This window comes from Lutra lutra, chromosome 1 (genome assembly GCF_902655055.1).
Source record: "Lutra lutra chromosome 1, mLutLut1.2, whole genome shotgun sequence".
Lineage (NCBI taxonomy): Eukaryota > Metazoa > Chordata > Mammalia > Carnivora > Mustelidae > Lutra > Lutra lutra.
Window position 1 is genome coordinate 223,121,868 of NC_062278.1, and position 24,944 is coordinate 223,146,811.

Genomic DNA, 24,944 nt, shown 5'->3' on the forward strand with positions numbered 1-24,944 from the left:
CCTGCCCCTGGGGTGGGGCAGCTGCCCTCTCAGGGTTCATGAAGCCTGTGGTACGGAGAGGCAAACTGAGGCACAAAGAGGGCGGAGAACGTCCAAGCTCAGCTGGGGAGACAGAATCGGGGGATGGCAGCCACTGTAAACTGTCCCCCCACCATGCCCCCCCGCTCATTTCCCAGGGACTGGTTTCTCTGCAGAGCTGGGGGGAAAGCTGGGAATCCAGCAAGGGGCTGTCATGGGCGGGGCGGGTTAGGGAAGTTAGCAGAGAACCAGTGCTGTCCCCGCCCGGTCCCACTTACCTCCAGGCCTCACCTGCCCAGGTGCTGCTCAGATGGGCACCGGGACAGGTGGGCACCCACTGACGCACCCCCACCCCCACCCCTGGCCCTAGGGTGAGCCTGAGGGGCCCCGGGGACTGCAGATGGAGGGAGAAGCCAGCTCCCGGGGGGCCCCCTTTCCTGGCCGGGCCGCCCTCGTGGGGCCGCACCCCTGGCCTAGCCACACCCTCCCGCCCAGGTGAAAGCCAAGGACTTCGGGGCTGTTCACACGGTTTATTTGCTTCTCTGGGAAAGTCAAGAACATCAGGGCCTTGTCACACATCAAAGCAGAGGGGCACTTCCGCGGACGCTCACAGCTCAAGGACTCAAGGAGGAGGGGGTCCCATGGCCACTGCCCAGGGTCACCTCAGAGACGGCCTCCCCCCCTGCCACCGAGGGGCAGAGCTGAGTCGGGGTCCAGGCTGCGGACAGAGGTGGGCCCTGCACCTGCCCTCGGCACCAGGCAGGAGGCCCCGGGGGTGGGCTGAGATGGGGCCTCACGGGCCACAGCCCACAGGTGTGGGTCTGTGTGCGTGCGCACAGATGTGCCTCTGGGGGCGAGTGTGGCTGCATCCGGGGGGAACCCCTCACCCCTCCCGGCCAGAGGGGGACAGGCTCACGTCGGGCGGGGCAGCACAGGGGACTCTGCTGAGGAAGCCCCCTGCCCTGGGCTGCGTGCGCCCGCCGCTGCCCAAAATGTGCCAAGCCCAGTGGAGCTGGCAGTGGCCTGATCTCTGGGGTACGGCTGGAGGGACCCAGCACCCTGGTCCAAGCAGGTCCTGGGCCGTCCCCCCCAGGGTCCCCAAATTAGCACCAGGAGGAAGGAGGGCCCAATGGGAGTCGGAGCTAGGACAGGAAGTGGCTCATGGGGGCCTGCCTTATGCAAGGGGCAGCTCTAAGGGCCCGGCCTGCAGGACACAGTGCAGGGGTCATGGACCCCTCTTGCCTGGGGGGGATGTTGGGGGGGCTCTCCCTTCCCAGGCTCCATCACCCACTGGCCAAGCCCCAAGAGGGCATGGGGGGAGGGGCGTATCAGGCTGGGGATGCCTAGAGGGGCCTTGCTCCTCTCCACGACCTTGAACCTGACCTCTGACCAAGACTCCCCAGAGAGGCATGGCCTTACCCCAACTGTCCAAGCTATGGACACCAGAGCTTTGGCCGGGAAGCCCCACTCCCAGGGGCTAAGCGGGGACAGAGTGCGGTCCCAGGAACCCTCGGCTCTCCGGGTCCCTTTCTGGCAGGACGTCCCCTCGGGGACCTCATTGGAGGTGGCAGGAAGGCACAGGCAGGAGGCCCAGAGGGTGGCTGGCTGGCCCGGGGCTGCGTTGAGGTCCCCAGTTACCCCAGCCAGGACCGCTGGGGCTTGGGGCCGTTTTGTGGAGCTGCCGTGACGTGGGGGGGCCCTTCATTTCGGGGAAAGCGGGTCTGTCCATGTCTCTCTCCTACCAGACGTAGGTGCACGGCTCAGTGGCTTGGGGGGTGTCAGGGTGGTGATGGGGTGGGGGACCCCGTTCCTCTCTCTCCAGCAGAAGAAACCTCGGAAGAAACATGTGACAACCGCACATCCTGGGGCCCGTGACTGTGGGTGGAGGGGGGCAGATGCCGGGGCCGGGCTGGTGGGGGGCTGTGGTATGGAGGGCGGGGCTGGGGGGCTGGGGGCCGGGGGGCTCACATGACGGAGCAGCATTTACAGCGCTGCTTCTTCGCGTCGAGGTCCTGGGGGTCGCTGGCGGGGGCCTCGGGCCCCACCTGGTTCTCTTCCCTGGAGCCCGCGGCGGTGGGGGGCTCTGTGGCACTGCCATTGGGCGGGGCGGGCTCCTTGGGCTCCGCCGCGTCCTCGATGACCACCAGCTCAGCCGTGATGGTATCCTGAAGACCCAGCACCTTCTGGCTCTCGGCCTCGTCCTCCACGTTCTGGTAACCCATGAAGATCAAGGTGACTGGGGGCTCCTGGCCGGGCCGGATGCCTGGCGGGCCGGACGTGGCCTCTCCCGGCTGCGCCTGCACTCCGGGGATCTCCCGCCTGGACGGTGTGGTCTGCACGGGCTCCTTGGACACCCCCCGGGTCTCCGCCGTCCCAGCCGTGGACCCGGCCTCGCTCAGCGTGACCTCGTCCGCCTTGTGAAGGAGGTCATCTACCTCGGAGGAGCTCAATGGGCAGACCCCGTTCTCCGCGGTCCCGTCCACGGCATGGACCACTGGCGGGGGCGGGAGAGACAGAGAGAGAGAGAGTGAGCGGGCTCTCAGAGGCGGAGGCCTGGCAAGGCTGCGGGCCACCCTCCAGGCTGAGAGAAATGAGAAACTGAGTCACACCTTTAAAACCAGCTGCCCCCAAGCTCCACAGAGGACAGTGTCCAGGCCCGGGCGCCGGTCAGAGACCAGGGGGACTGGAATCCAGATCGGGGACTGTGTGTGCCCACATTTTGCGGTGTTTCCACATTGCCCGCAACTGGGTCCCGCACGGCCCCCCAGCAAACCCAGTCTGCTTCCCCCACTGCGAAGATGGCCCGGCGCCGGAAAAGGCCGCAGCCAGCCTACGGTCACACCGCTAGCCAGGCCGGGCCGCTGCTCTGTCTCCGGAGCTAAGTGCATCTCCCTCCATGAGGAATTTCGGGGACTGTGACAGCTTCCTTCCTTGGGTCCCTGTGGTTTAGCTTGGTCACTCAGTGTCCGGTTCCCCAGGAAACGCGCTGCAGGCCAGGTCTGCTTTACTCTGTCCCTGGAACCAGTGCTGGCCTTCTCTTTTTATTTTATTTTTTTAAAGATTTTATTTATTTATCTGACAGAGAGAGAGAGATCACAAGTAGGCAGAGAGGCAGGCAGAGAGAGAGGGGGAAGCAGGCTCCCCGCTGAGCAGAGAGCCCGAAGTGGGACTCGATCCCAGGACTCCAGAATGATGACCTGAGCCCAAGGCAGAAGCCTAACCCACTGAGTCACCCAGGCACCCTGGCCTTCTCTTTCACATGTAAGCACTTTATAATTCCCATGTTGATGGCCTGTCTCTTGAAACCAAGGTTCATGGAGAAGGGTATTTTTAAATTTGGGGAGGAAAACAGGGCATAAGATAGAAACTTCATAATGTTCCTTACGGCCGCCTCTGCGACCTCGGGCACAATCACTTTCTGAAATGGCTCTCCCTGTGTTTGAAAGGAAGGTACAGTCTCCCCTAGGCAGTTCTGTGTGTGCAAGGAATCTTGCTCAATGTCTTTTCCAAACCTCCCCAACTGCCCCATGGGGTCTGATCTGCCGTGTCCTGAGGGCTGGGTTTTGACGCCAGCAGGAGAACTGGCCACACTCTGACACCAGCCCAACAAACTCCTAGAAACACAGCTGCTCGCCTGTGGGAGGGAGGGACACACTGGCCCTCGGGACTTGCCTCCTCCTGGGCCAAGGGTCAGGGCTCCAGTTCCTGGCTGCTGGCCAAAAGGAAAGTACTTTCTGCTTTCAGTTCCCAAACCCCTGGGGAAGGGTGTCCATACCTCAAGGCTTTGCAGCAACTCTGGGCTGGAGGCCCAGAGGGTGGGGTGTCCCCAGATTACACAGAATCAGGCTGAGTATTTCCCCCTGGCCACTGCCCCCAAATAGGAACCCGAGCCCTCGGCTGCCATGGAAACGGATCACGTCCCCATTGCTAAGCAACCAGGCTCCAGTCTGGCGGGTCCAGAGTCCCCCAGGGCTGGGCCAGGCTGCACTGAGTGGCCGAGTCCTCTGCCTCTAGCCCCATGAGGTCGTTCTTGTGCCGGAGATGAGGTAGCCGAGACTTGTCCAGGGTCACACAGTTAGTGAGAGCTGGAACCGGGGTGCCACTCAGGTCTATGTCCCCAAACCATGGCTGACACTAGGCCCCCTTCAAAGCATCCTACATGCTGCAGAGACCCACCAGCCTCTAAGAACATGAGGCCTTGGGAACCAAAACCACGGTGAGCTCTCATTCCACAGCCGCCACGGTGCCTACAGTGATAATGATAACTTAAAGATAGTAACAAGTGTTGCTGAGGATGTGGGGAGATGGGGACCGTCACACACAGCTGGTGGGAAGGGGAGTGGGGCCACTGCTGCAGAAGCCAACCCTGGCAGTTCCTCAAAAGGTTAAACACAGAATCCCATACGACCCAGAAATCCCATGCCTAGGTATCACCCAAGAGAAATGAAAACATACGCCCACATAAAAACGTGTACAGCATTCTCTAACCAAAAGGTAGAAACATCCCAGACAGCCATCAGCTGATGACTGGATAAACAAAACGTGACCCACCCAAACAGTGGCATATTATTTGGTCATAAAATATGAACGTGGATGGACGCCGACCCACGACGCTCAGGGAGGGAACCAGACACAGGAGGCCACATGGGGTGTGAGTCCACGTGCGTGACACGCCCAGACCAGGCTAATCCACAGGCAGGAAGGGGGTTAGTGGATGCTATGGTGGGGATAGGAGGTGATGGAGTTTCTGTTTGGGGAGGAAAAATGTTCTGGAATTGGCGAGAGTGCACGACCTGGTGAATAAAGCCCACTGAACTGAACACTGAATTGTGTGTCCTGGGCCCTCCCACTCCATACGCCGTGTTCTTGTACAAACGGCGTTTGCGGACTTGCTAATGGACTCCGCAGCAGACGCTATGATTTCATACTCGGCTTGGGTGCTTACCTCCACGAGCGCCACTGCGTGAAGAAAGCAGATGTTTGCCTCAATTTTCAATGTACCTTTCTAATGTCTTCTTAAAACATATTTTAACTAAAGCGGGCTTGTCTCCTTCTTCTGCCATCATAGTAAATATTGCCCTCCCTGGGTTTACTTATAAACTACCCTTACAGGCCAGGCCAAAAATGACCAAAGTTTAACTGCTGAACTACTTATAAAATCTCCGTCCAAATACTGATGGATAACACAGTTTAAATGAAAGTTTTACTTACCTAAAAACAAAAAAGAGTGAATTTTATATATGTGAATTATATATAGGCAGAGAGATAGAGAGACAGACAGACACACTGGGGCTTTAGACTAAGGTCGCCCTGCTCCTCCCAGTCAGGTTTCCTTTTGGGTGTCTCTCACTCCCTGTCCCCCTCCCAGCTGCCAGAGGGAACCCCAAAAACCAAACCAGATCTCAGCACCAAGCCCCCTGCTTCACCCCTCCCTCCAGGGCTTCACCTGACCCCTCCCCCCACCCCACATCAGCCCCACAGGCTCCCTTCAGTTCCTCTAGTCCAGCAAACTCCATCCCACCACAGGGCCTTTGCACATGCTGTGGCCTCTATGAGACACCCCGTTTCCTTGCACACTGCTGCGCATTCAGTGAGCTCCTGCTCACTTCCTCTGAGGAGCCACCCCCCCGGCCCCCTCCCTGTCCTGCTAGAACCTCCCAAGGTCCCCTGTGCATCTCTGGGGGTTTTGTCACCTTCGTCGAAACAATACTTATTCAAATTATTTGTGAACCTCAGGCTGCAAGGCTCTCCCAGGACAGAGCTAAATTCCACTCTGATTTGAGTCCCAGAGCCTCAAGCCAAGCTTGAGGACAGGTTCCTGAAGTGAACGAAAGAAGGGGCTGCAGGTCCAGCCGGGAACAGCCTCTACACCAACAGTGGGCTACGGCCATGGGACCCTGCCCTGAACAGTGTCTGCCAAATCAGGGTGAAGGTGACGCTCTGGCTCAGGCTGTGGGAAGGGGGCGGGGGGTGGGGTGGGGTGGGGGCTGCATACCTTTGGTCTCGTCTTCGTAGACCTTGATGCCCTGAGGGAGCGGCTCCCGAGGGAGCAAGGTGGTGCTGGACAGCACCCGGGTCTCCCCAGTCACCTTGTCCTTCTCCACCGTGATCTCAACCGAGTACATGGCTGGCACGAGAGGCACGGGTTACCCGAGGCCACCTGCCCACGTGCCCCCCGCCGGCTGCAGGCAAGCCAGGGAAGGGGAGCCAGCAGCGCGGAGCCAAGCAGCGGGGACGCCCTCTCCACGGCACCCCCACCTCCACACCCCCCCCCCACAGCTTTCCAGCGCCACGGGCGTCTGCCTGAGCTCCTCTGCTTGGCACTCAAGGCCCGTGCTCGCGATCCCCTCCCGTCTGGAAAGCCTCAGACTCTTCCCGTTTCCTCGGAGCCACAGAGTAAGTCGGAGGGAGGCAGGCCTTGACCACAGGCACAGCCCAGTGTGAGCTGGGGTCAGCAGGCACGTGCTCCCAGCTGGGTCTCGGCCCCGGACCCCCCGGCTCAGCCTGTGTCTGCTTCGCACCTTCCTTCCATCAGCGCCCGTAACCCGGTCCCCAGCTCTTGCGCTACGAAGGGTGCATGAGACCCTCCGGAGCGTCAGGACAGTCAGGACCATGGTTCAGGAACCACTGCACTCCGTAGAGATCATCACTGCAAAGCTCACGTGAAGAGACGGTCCGACAGCAAACCCACCCCCGGGCGCTGACCGAAGCCTCCAGGACCTCACCCTGAGCCCCAGGATCCCACCCTCTCCTCCACACCTGCCCTTGGGGTCCCCTGGGAGCCTCTGAGTCAGTGCGTCCAAGCCTCGCTCCCAATCGGCCCTTGTAAGCTGCCCCTCCTGGGTCTTCCCAGCCTGGTCAAGGCAATTCCCTCCTCCTTCTCTCTCACCCCCCATGTCATCTGCAAATCCTGTGGGTTCTGCCTTAGGAACACCTGGAACCCGCCCACATCTTGTCCCCATGGGGGTCCCCTGTCCAGTGCACCTTCCCCCACCCCACCCATCCAAAATCAGTGCAGTCCCCCCCCTCGCCCCCCCTTGCTTCCCGCTACACCCACGGCCTGTTCCCCCCGCTGCCGTCAGAGGGCGCCGGTGCGCACCGAGTGGGGCTGGTCCCTGCTCTGCCTGAAACCCTGGGGGGCTCCCTGGTGCCTCGGGGTAGAGGCCCCAGTCCTCTTGTCACCTCCTCCCTCTCTCCCCCTCACTCATTCCACGGCCTCCAGGTTCCTCCTCCAAGACAGGTATGGTCCAGCCCAGGGCCTTTGCATGTGCTGTGCCCTCCCCCTGACACACCTATCCCCCCACCCCACCCCCGCCCCCGACGCCTTGCTCCCTCACTTCTTTTGGAGCCTTGCTCAAACGTCACCTGCTAAGTTTGACCCCCCTGAGCCCTCTGATTAACCTGCACCCCCCTCCAGCTCTGCACGTTGCTGTCTTTTCTCCACCAGTTCACTGCATAGGGCATTGTCCTTATCAGGACGTTAGCTCCCTCAGGCTGTAGCCCTCACACCTTCCATACAGCAGGTGCTCAATAAGTGCTTACTGAATGACTGACCAAATGAATGTTATTTAATTCCACATCCCTACACAGCCTAACACCCCCACCTCCATACAGTTGGGTGGGTTGTGCACCACACAAGGTCGTTGGCTAAGGGTCGGCGCAGGGTTGGTCTAAATGGCACAGAGGCCCCGAAGACACCCGCTTCTCTGGCAGATGCTACCCTCTGCCTCCTGCCTCCTAGGGCAAAGTGGCCTGAACCTGCACAAGGCCCTGGGCCACCCCTGCCACCCTCTCCTTCCTGGGTGTCCTGGTGTCCCAGCCACCATGTCCCCAAGATGGTCTTCACCTCCCTAAGTTTCGTGCCTGCACAGCTCATGCCAGTACCCCGGTACAGCAATTAGGTTCTGCCTGCTGTGCTCACTGGTCCCTTCTCTGGGCTAGTGCCAGCAGGTAGGGACTGGAGGGGCGCTTGTCTTGTGGCAGAGCCGGGATCCAAACTGCAGCTCTGGAAAGCTTAGCACTAACCCGTCTCCCTCGGCTTCCCGGAAGCACAGAAAAGTCTGAGTCCCCCCTGGTCCCCTCCAGGAACAGGGTGCTCCCTCCCTATCCTGAGGCAGCCTGGGGACAGCGGAGGAGGGAAGATCTGCCGTGGGCATGTGCGAGCGTGTGCGAGCTGCTATGCGAGTGTGTGCGGGTGTGTACAAGCATGTGCGGGCGTGTGCAAGCATGTGTGGGCAGGTGTGTGGCCCCTGCCAGGCCCCGGGAGTGAGCAGCAAGGTTAGGGGGATGCCACGAGGGGTGCTGGGTTAGGGCGCTGCCATGCGAGGGGGCCCATCTTCTCAGGGAAGCTGGGCCAGCACGTGGCCATGGAGCCAAAGCAGAGGGGGCCTGGGGCCAGCCGCCACCCCCAGGACCACAGCTCCTGCTGAGGGCATGTCTGCGTCTGACCTCGCGCCCGCCTCTCCGGGCTCCCCAGGACCAGGGCTTAGCCCAGGACAGCAGCGGGTCCGGGGATGACCCACCTGCCTTCATCAGGGTGGAGCCTTCCACCGGCCTCACGGGCGTGTTGGAGACTCGCTTCTCTGCTCAGTAAGCAAAGGGTGGAGAGAGATGGGGGTCAGAAGGGAGAAGATTGCCCAGGCCCCCAGACATCTACACACCTGCAGACACCCCCAGACCCCCCCAGACCCCCAGACACTGTCCCAGACGCCTGGGCCTCCCCTGATGCACACATGCACCCAGACCCACCCCCACGCGTGCGTACCCAGAACCCCCAAACACAACCAGTCCCCAGTCCATTTCCATCTCTCAGCCCAGATGATTTTCTCAAAATCCCTGAGAGGCCTGTGTGAATTTTTTTTAATGATTAATCTTTAATTCCACAGTGAGACACTCCCCTGAATAATTAACACACAACAAATCAGGCGGAAGACACTCTGACCACCATACCCAACCCTGGCTGGCGGTTTTCCCTCCGCGCCTTAGATGTGAAAATAGATGAGTTTGAAATACATTTTAAAAATATAACTTAATACTTTCACATATTCCATAAGCTATTACCTTTAAATTAAGTATATTTAAACGTCCTACAAATTTGCGAGATGCCTGCAAACGCGTATTATCTTCCTGGAATGACTGCTGAGGAAGGGGAAAACGGAATCCAGACTTCACACTTTTGGCTCTTTTTTTTGGTCTGTTTCCTGCATAACCACCTTCCACATCTGTGCGGGGGGGACCGCACAGTGCCCCCTTCCCAGAACGGCTGAGACCTTGATTTCTGGACCCCGCAGAGCCCATTTTGCAGACGTGAAAACCGAGGCCTGCCCACCTGTGCAGCTGCCCAGAGCGGCTGGACGTGGGGCAGAGGCGGGGCCGGGAGAGAGCGGCACCCCCTGCAGACGGGGGACACCCAGGACCTTGGGCCTCTTGGGCTAAGACCTTGGATCCCTCACCTGTACCAGCTCCACCCCAGGGTCGCTGCCCCACCTGAGGGAAGTGATGACGTGGGGCTGGGATGGGCTTGGGGCCGGGGCTCGGGGGAAGCAACGGCACCCGGTCCCTGTCGCTGCTGGTTTTATCAGCAACCGGAGCGTCAGGCGTCAGGGGCCTGCCTCATGCCCACCACCCCACTCTGGCCGCAGGACGGAGGCCCCCCCGAAGCCTACCTTTGGGCGTGCCCACCGGGGCCTGCAAGAAAGAAGGGAGAGAGGTCAGGGGTGCCGGCACTCCCTTCCCGCTGACGGAGGTCCCCACCCATGCGCGGAGAGGTGCAGGGAGGGCTCGGCTTTGCCCCCGGAGGCCCCATCGCGGGGGCCGTCTCCTGAAGGGATCCCCCAGCCCTGCCCTAGCCTGTGACAGCCAGGTCACATCCCTGCCCTGCTCAGAAGCTTCCCGTGGCTCCCAAGTGCTCCCCAAACAAAGCCAAAACCCTTCTAGATGACCCCTAGGGCCCTGTGTCCACAGACCCCAGCCTATAAGCCCTCCCCCCCAACATTGCTGGCCAGCCTCACTGTTCCTGGACACATTCCCGCCCTGGGGCCTTTGTGTGTGACGTCCCCCGTACCGTGGCTTCTGCCTGGCCAGCTCTCCACTCAGCCCCCCGACCACAATCAAAGTCCCCCCAGTCATGTCTCTGTCCCTTGAGGAACTGTCTCTGGCTCCTTTGGGACGTGGGCATCTCAAGGACAGGGACCCCACAGTCTGTGCTCCATCAACCTCAGGGAAAGCCCCCTCTCATCTTGAGTCCATGCCTGGAGAACTCCTATTCAGTTTTTAAAACCCACCTCCTCCAGGAAGCCTACCTAGAGCTCCCATGCATCAGCTTCCTCCCAGGAACTCCATGGTGCCCTTGGGCTTACCCATCCCGGGCCCACCATCCTCCCTGCATTTCTGGTCACCTGATACCACGTCCCTCTGCTCAATTGACGTGAGTCAGGGAGGCTGGGCCCAGCCCACATTGCCCCAGTTTGCCCCACACCAGGCCTTGGCAGACAGCGAGAGCGGGACCAGGGCTGCCAGGGGAACAGCTGGACAGGGCTCAGACACACAGCTTCGATGTCGGTTGTCACAATGCCCTAGGGGCCCCTGCCCCAGCTCTGGGGTCGGGGAGGGCCAGGGAGCGCCGGGGAGACCTGGGGGCCCCGGGAACATCAGCGCCCCCTCACCTGCTGAGACTCCAACACCATGTCTGCCTTCTGGTCCTTGGCTGGGCTCGGGGCAGCGGGCCTCTCCCCGGCGGCGGCAGCGGGCAGGCCTGCGCCCTCCAGCACCTCGATCTCCTTCTGCAGCCTGGGGGTGGGGCACGGGAGCGACGGTCCTCACTGGGCACTTGTGGGCACCCGCACCGCTCCGGGCTCCTGGCCGCAAGGTCTCCCCACAACCCGTGAGGTGGTCTCACCCTCCCCCTCGCAACTGGGGAAACAGACGCAGAGTGGCAGCCGCACGGGCCAGCCAGCAGCAGGGCTAGTGTGACCCCAGGCCGGCCCGTCCACGGGCACCTCACTGCCACAGTTCGCTTTTCTGTTGGTTTCCAACCCACTCTCCTGCTTTCCGCTCAGAGGCGTGTATTTTTACGGGAAGCTTTATTTCTCTGGGGAAACTAGAAAAACCATGTCACCTTCCAAGTATGAGACGATAACGGCGCATGTGACCCGGCGGGAACAGAACAAAGATCTCCAGTCCCCTTGCAGCCAGTCCCCACCGGAGGCTTGGGGCCACAGGCCTGTTGGGCCCTGGGGGTGAGTCTGAGGCCCCTACGGAAGGGAGCGACACCGGCCACCCTTAGGGTCAGCCGGCAGGGCTTCCTGGAGGAGATGTCCAGGCAGGGGCACCAACCAGGGGAAATGCCAGTGGCAGGGGCACCCGAGGAGTGGGCTTCCCTGGGAGGAAGAAAGCCAAGCCCCAAAGCCCTCTGTGTATGCCAGACACAGGGTAGGACTCGCAGCAGGGCCCCTCCAGCATCAAGGCACCCGAGTTTAGGTGCCCCCCACCCAGGGCTACACCCAGCAGGGCGGGACTGGAAGCAGCCGCCCTGTCCAGCCCCCATGGGCAGTGATCTCCACCAGCTCTCTGTCCCGCTGGCCCACAGTCCTCTCTGCCCGGTCAGTCTTGGCCTGTCTGCCCCCTCACCCCTGCTCTGGCCATGGCGGACGCAGGGAAACAGGCCTGGGAAGGAAAGTCCCAGCTGACACCTGCCCCCTCTTCTTCCAAACCCGACCCACCAGGATCCCCAGGTCTTCCCAGCAGGTGTGCCTCGGACCCAGCCGGGTGGAGGGCCAGCGTGCCTCGGGGCCCGGGCCTCTTGCGCCTTTCTTGGCCAAATGGACATTTGGAATTTTGGCCGCCACTTCCCTCCACCCTGACCCTGCTGCCCTTGGGCTGAGCCTGGACCTCTGCCGGCCTGGAAACTCCAGTCCTTTTGTCCAGCTCCGGGGCCGGCGGGGGGCGGGGACCTATCAATCTCCCCAGACCTGCTGCAGACCCAGCTCCCCGGCTGTGGGGCATCAGGACCAAGCAGGGGAAGACTCACCCATTGGGCTGGCGCCAGGAAGGCCCCAGGGAGGCGGCGGCCGGCCACTCCCATCCTCCCGGGCTCTGGCACCCACTCTGCTGGGTGGTTAGAAGAAGGGGTCCCACCAGGCAGCCTCCAGCCCCCTCAAGCCCAGCGTCGATGCTCACAGCCCCGTCCAAGTGAACAGGGCCCTTCCCTGCTCCCACCTGCACAGGAGCCTCTCCCGGGGCCAAACCCCATCCCGGCACGAGGGTGGGCATGAGGGTGGGCACCCCCCAGCCCGCGCACTCCGTAGCCGCCGCAGGGCCCCGCGCGGCCCGCCCCCGCCGCACCTGCCGATAGACTCCTCCAGGAGCCGCGCCCTCTGCTCGTCCTCCTGCATCTGCCTCCTCAGGCCCTCGTCGCCCTCCGAGGCCGTGGACGGCGTCCCCTCCAGCAGCCAGCGTTCCCGCAGCGCCTTGGACTGGGGGCACAGGGCTAGAGGTCAGAATCGGTCTCAAGGGCCGCCCTGCCCGCCCCCGCCCGAGGCCTGGTGCCTGGTCCCCAGGGCACTGCCGCCCCCCCACCCCGCCACCCCCGCCAGGCCGGCTCCATGGGGGGGGGACCTTCAGGTGCTGCAGCTGCCGACGGTCATCCTCCAGCTGCCGGCGCTTCGCCTCCGCCTCGGCCTGCCGCTTCCGCTTCTCCTGGCGACGGGGACGGGCATGGAGGTCAGGACGAGGCCGGGGACACGCCGACCCCCAAAGTACTGGAGGCTCTGCCCACATGCACCCTGCTTCTCTGTGGAGTGGCCCGTTGGACCCTCCCCAGCCCCCTGCCCCCCCCGTAGCCCCTCTTGACCCCTGTCCCCCACACCCCCCTGCCCCCCAGCCCCCTGCCCCCCCGCTAGCCCCCAGTTCCCCCCCACCCCCCAGCTCCAGCATAAGGGGCAGGGTTCTAGATCTATACCTCAGCCTGTACCCCCCAACGCACAGAGGGTCTTCATGAGCTAGCGGTGTAAGGGCCACATTCGGAGGCCTGTAGGCTTCCTCTTCCTTTCGTGGGGAGGCACCAGCAGGCACTGGTTCCCCGGGGACCTTGCCACACCCTGGCTCTGGGTCCCCAAGGCCCTGGACTGGGTGAGGGCTGCCCGACCCCTGTCCACATTGCTAGGGGGCAGGAAACTCACTGCAATGGCTTGGAGCCGCTCCTGCTGAGATGTGGTCTCTGTGGCCAGGACCCTGGGGGGAGGGGATGCAAGGTCACAGTGGGGTCCACCCCTTCCTGCCCTCCACAGAGCTGGTTTGAATCCCAATCCCAGCCCGCCTTCCAGCTGGGCGGCCTCCCCGGCTCCCTTCTGCAAAGTGGGGTCCCTCCCCTACCTCAGAGGCAGCGTCATTCTCTCCACCTGGCCTTATGACCTCACGAAGTCCCCCCCACAAACCCCTCCACGGCCCCCTGGGGCTCCCTGGGAACAGGGCCTGAGGACAGGAGAACAAGTCCCAGAGACTTGGGAAGGGTTTGGGGAGGCGAGAGGCTGAGCTGGGCCAAGAAAGAGGCGGAGGGACTCACAGCAGTCAGAGGTTGATCAGGAAGATGGATGACGATCAGGACAGCCCCCTTCGCGCTCCCACCCACCAAGCACCTCTCGTCCAGCCCTGGGAGGGACACGCGCACCCGGCCCCACCAGACCTACCGCCCTGCCCCTGGGACGTCCTCTCTCCAGAAGCTGCTTCCCTGGAGTCTGCCTGGAGCCCCAAGACACAGAAAGGGCTCCGAGCATCCCGAGAACACGCAGGAAGAAGAGGCAAACCCGAATTCGGCCCCAGACTCCCTCTCTTGTCCACTGCATGCTTCCCAAAAGCCAGGCGGTGTGGTTTTTGCCTCAAAGCCGCGTGGACTAGGAGCTTGATAATGTCAGAGGCAAGGAAGGGACAGGCCCTGTGGGGGCAGGCAGCAGGCCCAGGGCCAGGAGGGAGGGTGAATCCTTCCTGCCCTTCCCCTCCCCTCAGCTCCCCTGAACCCCACTACCCACGTGGCAGGCTGGGGAGGAGACTGCAAACCTGGCCGCTCCCTTCCATGGTCTCTCACAGGGTCCCTGGGAATGGCACACAGTAGGTGCTCAGTGAAACCTGTGCAGCCCTGAGCAACTGCATACAAGGCACCTGATAGTAACCTCGGCCTCCAGGGCAGGGGGACCAGACACGGCCTGAAGAGGAGGCGGGGTCCAGAAGTCTGTTCTCAGCCCAAATCCTGAATGACCCCAAGGCCACTCACGCAGGCCTCAACAGTCTCCCGGGGGCAAGGGCCTGGTGCCCACAAGGAGGGGCTCTGAGCAGTGGGAACCAGACCCCTCACGTCCCCCTACCCACTCCAAGCCCCTTATCTGCACAGGGACTAAAATTACAGACCCCCCCCCCTTGGTTCTGCTGCGCACACCCCCTGCCAGCCCTTGGCCCTGGATTGGGATTAGGAGCCATTCTGTGGCCTCCAAAGACCCCCCACTCCTTCTAGGCCTCGGTTCTCCTTCTGCACAAACAGCAGGAACAGACACCCCAGCTCCTGTTCTGTGCCCCCTCCCCCTGTGGTTCAGAAAGGAAACAGAGGCCCAAAGTCACATGTTGTGCTGGGCCCACTCTTGGGCCTCAGCCCTCCCCCCAGCCCAGGTGGCTGCTCCCGGTGGACATCCTCATGAACTGCGATGACCCTCCACCCACTCCACTTGGGTTCAGTTTCCTGGCCTAGCTGAGACCCACAAAATCATCTGGCTCTCACGCCCCAGACAGGTGACCCCACCCAGCTCTTCCCTTCCTGGCGGGTGGCACCTGCCCCCTTTGTGCTTCCCAGGGACCCCAGCACCGGTCACACCCTCTGTGGCTTCCATCTCTCCTTCCTCGGGAGGCTGGGTTCAGTTGGGTGGAGCTCAGGAAAGGCTTGATCCAGCAATCCAGCTTGGAGGCCCTTCCTAAAGGGCCTGGTCCGCTACATTTCTGAGTCGGCCACACCATCCTGTGTAATCCAGGCAAGATGACACCCCCAGTGTTCCCTATAGAGACCCACCCTCCACTTTTTGCAAACCTCACATTTTCCATCCCATGCCTCTACCATAGCCTGCTATCTCCCTGGCCCCTGACAGCCCCTACCCACCCCCCAACCAGAGCCAGGTTCTCAAAACAAGAATCAGAACGACTCATTCTCCTGCTCTTAAGTCTCCCTGGCTCCCATCACCTCTTGAAAGAAATGCTAGTGCAGCCCAGCCCTACCCACTTCTCTGTCCTCACCTCCTCTGTTCTCCCGCTTGCTTACTCTGTTCCAGCCACCAGGATCTTCCGGCCACACCTGAACTGCACCAAGCTCGTTCCTTACTTAGGATCATTGCATTACTGTCCCTCCTGCCTGATATGCTCTTTCCTTGGCTGGGAAGTGAAGCCCAGAGAGGGCAAGTCACTTGCCCACAGTCACACAGCTGGGAAGGGGCAGAGCTGGAACTAGAACCACAACAGCCCAGCTCTGGGCCACACCACATGCGGAACCTTTCCCAGCTGGCCCTTTCCCAGCTGTCACGTGGCCTCCAGGGACCCAGCGGGACGGAGGCAGAGCTGGGGGAGGGGCATGGAGCTCCTGAGACCCCAGTACACACAGGGCCCTGCAGGGCAGAGGCCCAGCGGCCCAGCAGGCAGGTGGTCACTGAGGCAGGACACAGGGACACAGGGACAGCTCTGGCCAGCCTGCTGGGCTGCAGACAACAAGGCAGGCAGTGTCCTTGCCTGGGTGGTGTGTCCCTGCCGGCTGAACCAGGTCAGGGGAAGGTCAGGCGGGCAGTGAGAAGCAGCGCATGGGGCCCAGGAAGAGAATTCCATCCCTCCGGTCAACGTCCCTGTCCCAGCCCGAAAGGCACAGGCAGTGTGCCCCACTCCCCAGGCCTGAGGGCGCCAAAGTGGCCCTGCCCCAGGCGCCACCCCCCCTGGTGGGGCCCATGGGAGGCGGTCGCCCTAGCAACTGCGCCGTCCCCATGGCAACGCGGAGGCCGGCATGCAGGGGGGTTGGGCCGGCTCAGAGCATCTCCCGCCCCCAGCCGGGCGCTGGGGGGCTAAGGGTTTCCTGCCCTGGGCCTCAGGGGCTGCTGGGGAGGGTGGGATGCAGAGAGGTAATGGGGCCTACCCACCTCCCACGCCTAGGGTGCTTCCCGCCCTAGTGTCAGGGGACAGGACTCTCCCCAGGGCAGTTCCGGACCTGCCCCTGGGGCCAGGTAGCTCTGGTCAAGCCAAGATAATGCTCAGCATCGTAAGTCCAAAAAATAAAACAAAGTACAACCACAGAATCCTAGTTAAACATCAGTAAAGTAAGAACACTGCAGCCCCGCACTCGCCGCCTTCCACGGACAGTCCCGGCCCGGTTTCCAGGATGGGAGCTGGAGGGCTGAAGGGGGTGCGTGTGTAAAGGACCATTGCTGAGCCCATCAGGAGGGGTGTGCGGGGCAGGTGGGACCATCATCCCCGTCCTGTCAATGCGGGACCTGAAGCTGCCCCATGGGGAAGCGGGGGCCCGGGTCAGCCAGGCGGGCTCCTGCGCGTGCGCGGTGTACACACGGCCCTCAGAGCACTCAGACCTCAGGGTCCCCCTGAGGCCCTGCCAGGCACCCAAGGGTGGGGGGACGCTCCCATTGTCAGTGGATGGCTGAGGCGCTCGCCAGGGCTCAGGGAGAGAATCAGAGCCCCAATCACGAGACGCGCTGGGCAGAGACACTGAGGTGTGGCGGCTGTCCTCACGGGCTGTGTGACCCAGGGCCAACCAGCCTGTCTCTGAGCCTCCACGGGCTCTGCTGGGCAACAGGCCGCCTCGCGGCTGCTGAGGAAGAACAGGCCCTCCAGGAGGCCCACCCTCCGCGCACTCCTGTCCTTGCCTGATTATTTTTACAGAGCTTGGAGCAAATTCTGGGCTCGAGCCCCAGTGTGGGCGGCTCAGGACTGGGGAGGGTGTGGGCTGAGCGCGCCTGAGATAATCCTGGCTTCAGGAGATGAGCTAATGAGGCCCAAACCCAACGGCCCTGCAGAGGCCTCAGCCTTGGGACCCATTTAGTTTTTAAAGGCACCAGAGAGGTCGCCCAACCCGCCCAAGGTCACCCAGTAGGCAGGATGAGGTGGATCTGAGGCGGGAGGCGGGTGCTTATGGGGTCGAGCCCGTCCTTCCAGAGCCCATGCCAGGCAGCCCCAGCAGCATGAGGGGTCTGGGCCGGACTGGCACTGAGCCCAACACCAGCAACATGCCTGGGCTAACTCAAAGGGAAGAGTTGACTGTGCCGTTGGCCATGGGGGCAGGGAAGGGGAGCAGAGCCTCACCGAGGTGGGGGGTAAGGGAGGGAGCCCCATGGCCCTTGCTCCACTGGGGTGGCTGGAATGGGGGGATCTGAAGGTCACTGCTGGCTCCCAGCTCCCTGTGGGAGCCTTCATCTGCCCTTAGCCCCAGAACCTTCCTTCCTCCAAACCATCCTGCATAAACCTCAACCTGTCATCCGTTTGCCCCTCTTCCTCTACCGGCCCCCTGCCTTCCGCTCTCCTTCCTCCACCTCCAAGCTCAGGTCAAGGGCCACTGCCTCTTCCAGGAAGCCTTCCCGATGATCTCCTCCCCCTCCTCTCCTCACTGGGGAGGAATTCTCTTCCTCCGAGACCCTGAGCACTCAGCACAGGTGACCGCTGCCGTCACCGGTAAGATGACCAGCTCAGGAGGCATGCACGTGCTTTCCAGAATACTCAAGGCAGAGAAGCATCACCTCCATGGTGGAGACTAAGATCAGAGCAGGCCACAGACCCAGAAGAGCAAACCTGTTGCCTATTAACCACGAGGGCGGGTGGACCCTGCCCTGGGCCCTCACGAAGAAAGGGCAGCGGGGCGTGGATGGGAACGAGGGCTCCAGCGGCTTTCTCCAGCTTCAAGCAAGGTGGGCCTCAGTCAGCTGCAGAGACCAGCCCCAGAGCTCCAAGGTCCCCACCGGCCCCTCTCCCCTCCAACATTCCAGGCATGCTCCCTCCACAGGACCTTTGCACTGGCTGTGTCCTCTGCCTGGTGTGCTCTCTCCCGGGCCTCACTAACTCCCTCAGGCCTTCCCTCAGAGTCTCCTCCTCATGGAGGCTTCCTCTGTGCCCCGTCCTTTCCCAGGCTCACCACCAACCGACACCCTACAGCCATTTCACTTATTTTGTCTCCTATTTCCCTACAAGGACAGTGTCTCCTTCTGTCCCCACCATGTCCCCAGCACCCAGGACACAGCAGGATGCTATGAATGTGTGAATGATACACATTCAATAAATGTTCACTGGACCGGGGAGTCAGGTAGGGTCCCCACCCAAGAACTCCCTCCCCTGTCACATTCCCATCCCCACCCTTGTGGACTACCTGTCCTATGATCACTTCCCTTTTTTTTGAAGAAACCTACTGTCACCTCTTACATTCATCTAAAACAGGACGTGGCCCCCACATCCAGCAGAGGACAAGGGACAAGCCCCGACCACTTCAGAAGTGACTACACAATTAATGTATAAAACAGCCCCAATGTCCCTTGACAGATAAACAGATAAACACAGGGCCCCACGCGTGGGAGCGTCCCCGGCCACCAGCAGCAGTGAGGCGCCCACGCGCTGCCCCAGGGACGGACCCCAAGCCCACGGTGCTCAGGGAGGGGACCAGACACAGAAGGGCACACGGGGTGTGAGTCCACGCGTGTGATGCGCCCAGACCAGGCCCCTCCATGGACGGGAAGGGGGCTCACGGGAGCTGGGGCCTGGGGAGGGGGTGACAGCTGATGGGACGGCTGATGGGGGGGGTGACGGCTGGGTGTGACAGAATGTTCTGGACCTAGACAGAGCCGAGGGTTGTATGGCCGTGTAAACACCCTGGATTATATATTGCCAGCAGGTGGACCGTGTGGCGTACGAACTGAATCTCAGTTAAAGTGAGAACACACACGTACATCCGTACAGCAGGAACACAGACCCTCTCAGGCTGGGCTGGGCTGCCGCCAAAGCTGGGGTCCATCCCACCCCGTGGGGCATCATGAGATCACGCCAGCCCTGCCCTGAACTCTGCCTGGTTTGAGCACAAACCAACCGGGGCAGGGCCTTCTTACTCTGTGACAGATGTTACCAGAAGTCCCCCCGCCAAGCTCCTGCCCCTCACTTGGCCTTCACAGCCCCACAGGGCTGTCCCCTTCCATGTACCCTCTGCTCTCCCCGGCTGGGCTCCCATCCCACCACTACCCTTCCGTCCACGCAGCAACTCCCACCCACTCTGATTCCTGCCTGTCTTTCCCACCACCAAGCCTGGCTTTGGCTCCCCTCCGAATTCCCAGCCTGATCCAGACTATCCCGTGATGGGCTCAGATGGTCCCTGAGTTCCTGCCTTGAGCCCTTGAGCAGAAGACAAACACCTCAGCCTGACATCCCACTCCCCGGACACCGAGACCTGCACTCCACCATCCCATGCCATGTGGGGTCCCTCTGCAGCCCGGCCAAAGGGTCCCTGTCCCTGTGTGTCCAGGGACTGCGCCATCTCTCCCTGACCTGGGGGCAGCTCTGACTTCAGGTCTCTGCTGCCCAGACACGGGGTCTACCCCCATAGCCCCGGCACTTTTCTCCAAGCCGCCCCCACAGTAAGTGTCCACACTGAGCCCGACTTGCTCCTCAGACCCCAGAGCCTGGGTCAGAACCTCACCCCCACCTCCTGAGGGCACCATCCATGGCTGCCCATGGCTCCCCTACTGGGCCCTCCGGGCCTTTGCACAGGCCAGTCCCTCCGCCAGGCACGCCCTTCTGCCCACCGACGTACACCTTTCCTTCTTTCTTTTTCAAGATTTACTTACTAGAGAGGGTGTCCATATGTGCAAGCAGCGGGAGGGGCCGAGGGAGCGGGAGAGTCTCAAGCAGCCCCGCGCTGAGCACCAGGCCAATCCCGGGCTCCGCCATGACCCTGCGATCAGGACCGAAACCAAGAGTGCGATGCCTAACGGGCTGAGCCCCACAGGCGCCCCTAGGTACACCCTTAAATACTTTGCACAGAAACAGTCCGTGAAGGGAGGGACCAGGAAACCCTCCCCAGACCACCGAGAAGGCCGTCCACGGGCTCCCGCAGGGCCTGCTCCTACACACGGCTGGCGGCTCAGCAGGGATGCCACGGAAATGACCCGACAGCTCTCCTCCATGCAGAAGCCAGAAAGAAACAGGGTCCCAGACTTGGAAAAAGATATGAATTTTTTAGAAGAACATCAACTCATTCCAGCACGAGCATCCTGAAGACGGACCTCACCACAGGGCTGGGGAAGAGCTCCTGCCGGGGCACTCCCACCTGCCTGCTCCTCTCCCTGCGTCCTGCCCAGGAGGGGACGCGGTGCACTCACGTCCCCATGCACCAGATTCACCAAGGAAAGTGAGTGACATGCTCAAAGGCTCATGGAGGGGTCAGGACTCCACCTGTCCATGCACAACTCCCAAATCAGCAGACACAGAAGGGGTCCCTGGGGGGGCACAGGTACAAAGCAGATGCTTTTAGGGGCGAAAGCCACCTTCCATGTGGCCAACGAGACAAACCAGGGTGAAAAGCCAATGTCAGGATACCTAGGAACGCCCAGACCACAGCCCCGCGGGACACAGGAAGGTGCAAAGACCCCTCCACGCCCCCAGCTCTGGCAGCTGGAAGAACCCAGAAGCAAATATGTCCCAGTTGTGTGGCCCCAGGTGTGTCAAGATCACCTCTCTGTACCTCACTTTTCCCTACCTTGTAGGGCTGCTGTGAAGATCCAGCAAGTTCACACGGACAAAGCACTCAGAACAGGGCCCATTATACAGCAGGTGCTTACTAAATGTAGGGCCCATTACACAGCAGGTGCTTACTAAATGTTAACCACCTTCTTGAGCTCTTGCCACCACCTCCACTGCCACTGGAGTGTTCTTTCCCTTCAAATCCACTTGCTGTTCCCACGAATCCCCCTTGTTTCAGAAGGAAATGCTACACTGTTACCAACACTGAGAAACAGAAGGGGCTCCCACAAGCATCGGAGTAAAAACATTACAAAACAGATACAACGAGAATAAAATCTTATTAGGTTCAGTTACCAGGGGACTGGGCTGCCTTTTTAACTGGCTCCATCTCCCGTGAAACAGGGAGATCACCAAGTGGGAGAGAGGCACTAAGGACCCACTTTGCACCCAGCCGAGACCACCTCCTGGAGGATGTCCAGGCCTGGGCAGGGAAGGGACGGGATCTGGGAAGGAATGTGCTCTCCGGCTCTGGCCCTGAGGTCTGAGACTTGAGGAGAGGAGGACGGGATTTTGAGCATCTGAGAAAGGCTGCTCAGAGCTAACTTATTAGCCTTAATTACAAGCCAACCCCTGAGGCTCCTGGGGTAGCAGCCCCTCGCCCTGGGGCCCACAGGAAATCCTTCCCAGAGCAGGATTTCCACCCAGCGGAGCCTGAGATGCTCTCAGGAGCGTCTGTCATTCTGTCCCACCTCCACAGCCTGCCCTCTGCCTCCCTGGAGTTACTCAAGAATCACTGTTAAGGGGCGCCTGGGTGGCTGGGTCGGCAAAGCATCCAACTCCAGATTTCGGCTCAGGCCGTGATGCCGGGTCCTGGGATCGAGCCCTGAGTTGGGCTCCTGGCTCAGCGTGGAGTCTGCTTGTCCTTCTCCCTCTGTCCCCCGCCCCCCACCCAACTTGCATTCACAAGCTCGCTCTCTCAGATAAATAAAATCTTTAAAAAAAAAAATTGTTGGGGCGCCTGGGTGGCTCAGTGGGTTGGGGCCTCTGCCTTCGGCTCGGGTCGTGGTCCCCGGGTCCTGGGATCAGGCCCCGCGTCGGGCTCTCTGCTCAGCAGGGAGCCTGCTTCACCCCCCCCCCCCCGCCTGCCTCTCTGCCTACTTGTGATCTCTGTCGAATAAATAAATAAAATCTTAAAAAAAAAAAAAAACTGTTAAATCTTCAAATTGTTAAATTAACAAAAACTAATTTAATCTTTAATTTAATGCTTACATTAACAAAATTTTGTGAAATTCTTAAGTTTGTTCTTAAAACAAACTCGTCAGCATCACCATAAGCCACAACCACCTCTGGCAACTCTGATGGCAAAAACCCATGGGAAGGGAATGAGGGGTTCAGTCCCCGCAGCTGCTGCCTCCAGGCCTAAGCCCACTCTGCCCTCTGGAAAAGGAGCGCGGGCGAGAGCGAGGGGTAGGCGCTCCATCGGGATGGCACCAGATGGAGCCAGTCCCCACCCATCATCAGCCCAAGCACCCCAGACAGAGCCTTCTTTCCTGGCTACTCAGTCCCTGCCCAGGTCTGCACCCAGAAAATCCAGTGATCTGTGCGGCGCAGAGCCCGTGGCATTATGTGCCAAGAGGCACAGGGGCAAGGCAGCAAGCACCCAGGGGTCTCTGTGTGTGCTGAGTGACTCTGGGGCAGTGTGTGCCCCCCTCTGGGCTTCAGTATCGCCACAGAGAATGAAAGCGATAGCAAGAAAGGAAACAGCAGAGTCCGACAAGACTATCCCTTCATTCTTTGGCTCTGCGTGGACATTTTCCTAGTTCTTCACCCCTTGTCCCCTCAGCAGCCCCCTCCCCACTCCCCGCACTCCACTCAGGGTCTGCTGTCAGGAGGCCTGGAGGCTCCCGTGGGCCTGGGGAGCAGAGCAGATAAACAAGTCGGGGAACCTAGCGCAGACACATCCGGGCCCTGGCTCCCCTGAGCCCTGGCTGGGCTCCCGGGGCCGGGTGGGGGAGCAAACTGGGCTTTTGTCTGGGTTTTCAAAAGCAGAGGACATCGGGTGTCGCCTTCCTGGGGAGGGCAGGAGGCAGCGGCTCCCACCCAGCCGAGGGTGTGGCGGGTTGCGGGTCACGGGTGAATCTCTAGAGAGGAGTCGTTGGCTCACACCCAGTGAGAAGGGCAGGAGGAGACAGTCTGGTGGGCTGGCTGGACCTCCATGTCCAGGCCTCTGGCCAGGGTGGGGACCTGGTCCACAGCAAGGTGCCTGCCAGGCCTCGGCTCACAGTAGGGGGCCTCCAGGATCCCAGACCCCACTTCCCATCCCCTGCGTCGTAAACACACCCGGCAACCTTCTAGCGCCCACCTGTGGGAGTGGGGCCTGGTGGTCACCCTGATGCCAGGAAGAGAGTGGACTCTGCCTGGAATGCCCGGGCACCCTCACGGACAGAGCCTGTGTGAGAGCTCTCTGCCCCCCAGCAGCTCCACACCTAACCCCACAAGGACCCAGGCCCACCCCACCTGCACCACAGGCCAGCCAGGTTCTTGGCTACACCATTTGGGGCCCCATCTTGGGGACACTTTCCTTGGGAAAGGACCAGACCCAGGCTCGCCGGCTGGAAAGCACCTGGACCTCCAGGCCCACACACATCCCGGACAAGGAAGGCTACAGAACAGCCCCCTCTCTCTGGCAGTTCTCAGGAGAGTGTCTGGCGGCTGGACCCAGGCAGGAGCAGAGGCCCCTGACAGCGCCGTGGCCCTGAGGGAGAGCAGCCAGCCAGAGCCCGGACTGGCGCGTCCAGGGTACAGGGAGCGCGAGCTCAGGCTTGGAGATGGGGGGCGGCGGTGAGCTCAAGGCCGGCGCGAGGCAGTAGGGAGGGGTCGGTCCATCACCCCTGGACTCCCGCTCTGGAGCCCACAGGTGGCCCAGGGTCGAGGCTAGCCCGGGGGCGCGGGCGGACACCCGGGCCTCCCCCTCCCAGCGCCCTGGGCAGCTCCCTGCCGCTGTGTCCCGAGTCCCCGTTAGACCGTGGGCCGACGGGGTCGGAGATGGGGGAGGCCTCAGGACGGGCGCGGCCCAACCCGAGCGCTTCCCCAGCCGAGCTGGGGTCCCGGAGGCCCCTCGCCGCCTCCCTCTCCGCGCGGGGGCCGCGATGAGCCCTACGCGGCGCTGGAGTGGAAGGGGGCCTCGCCCCTCCCTCGCCCCCTCCTCTCCGCCCCGGCCCCCCAGCCCTCCGCCTCCCGCCCGAGCGCGCCTACTCACTCCATTTCCCCGCGGAGGTCCGGGTGGGTCGGCGATGCTGGGCGGGGGCGGGCGCGGGGCGGGCGCGGGGCGGGCGCGGGGGCCGGGCGAGGGGGCGCGGGGGGCTGGCGGACTAAGGCCTGGCGGCCGGGGCTGCGCGGCGCGGGGGCGGCGGCACCGGCTCGGGCATCGCCCCGCGCGCGGCTGTTTATTGTCCGGGCGGCGACGGGCGCAGGGGGTGGGCTGGGCGCGCGCGTCGCCGCCGCCGCCGCCGCCGCCGCCGCGCGTCCTGCGCTCGCTCCCCGCGCGCTCCCTGCCGGCTCCCGGCGCCGCGGCCCCGCGCCCGCCCCCTGCCGGCAGCCGCCCGCCCCGCAGCGCCCCCCGCGCGGCGCCCGGGAGTGGGGGGGGGGGGCGCCGCGCACCCCCGCCGTGCAGCCCGCGTCCCAGGGCGGCCGCCGCTCCGGGCCTGCAGAGCCCAGGTGCCCCCGGCTCCCGCCCAGCTCGTGGCCCGGAGGGGGCGCGGCGGCGGGGGGGCGGGCACGCAGCCCCAGCGAGCGAAGGACGGCTGGGGCCGGGGAGGGGGTGTCCAGGCCGCTGCTGCAACCTGAAGGTCCGGGAGAAGAGCGTCCAGGTGGAGGGCGCCGGCCAGAGCCAAGATGCGCTGGTGGGGCTGAGCCGCACCTGTCGGGGGAGGAATGAAAACACCGCCTTTGCCGAGCGCTGGGCAATCAAAATTGATCCATTTAATCCGCCCCCCAGCTACCGTGGCCACAATGCAGGTCCCTGCGGCCAGAGGGAGTGAAGGGGCAGTGGAGAGAGCCCACCGAGCGCAGGCCTTGTCCCAAGAGCACTGGGGAGCCATAGCAGACTTCAGAGCAGGAGAGGGGTCAGCCTGTTTTATTTTTGTGAAGGCCCTTCCCCCGGCCAGGTGGGGAGTGGATTAAGGACA

At 62.2% G+C, this 24,944-nt stretch overlaps 1 protein-coding gene across 2 annotated transcripts; it reads right to left on the bottom strand.

The window, feature by feature from the left end:
• Nucleotides 1-534: 534 nt before the first annotated feature.
• PALM (paralemmin) lies at nucleotides 535-24,249 on the bottom strand. 2 transcript variants are annotated; one of them, XM_047707898.1, is made up of 9 exons: nucleotides 24,017-24,249; nucleotides 13,197-13,248; nucleotides 12,634-12,714; nucleotides 12,361-12,491; nucleotides 10,683-10,806; nucleotides 9,684-9,705; nucleotides 8,478-8,600; nucleotides 6,014-6,145; nucleotides 535-2,512 (listed from the first exon to the last, which is right to left on the bottom strand). In XM_047707898.1, exons 1-9 carry the CDS (start codon nucleotides 24,019-24,021, stop codon nucleotides 1,983-1,985), a joined length of 1,200 nt encoding a protein of 399 aa, XP_047563854.1. In that variant the 5' UTR covers nucleotides 24,022-24,249; the 3' UTR covers nucleotides 535-1,982. The 2 variants fall into 2 exon arrangements, with proteins under 2 accessions (XP_047563854.1, XP_047563846.1); XM_047707890.1 differs by lacking the exon at nucleotides 24,017-24,249 and adding an exon at nucleotides 15,289-15,398 and having other exon boundaries at nucleotides 8,541-8,600.
• Nucleotides 24,250-24,944: the final 695 nt, after the last annotated feature.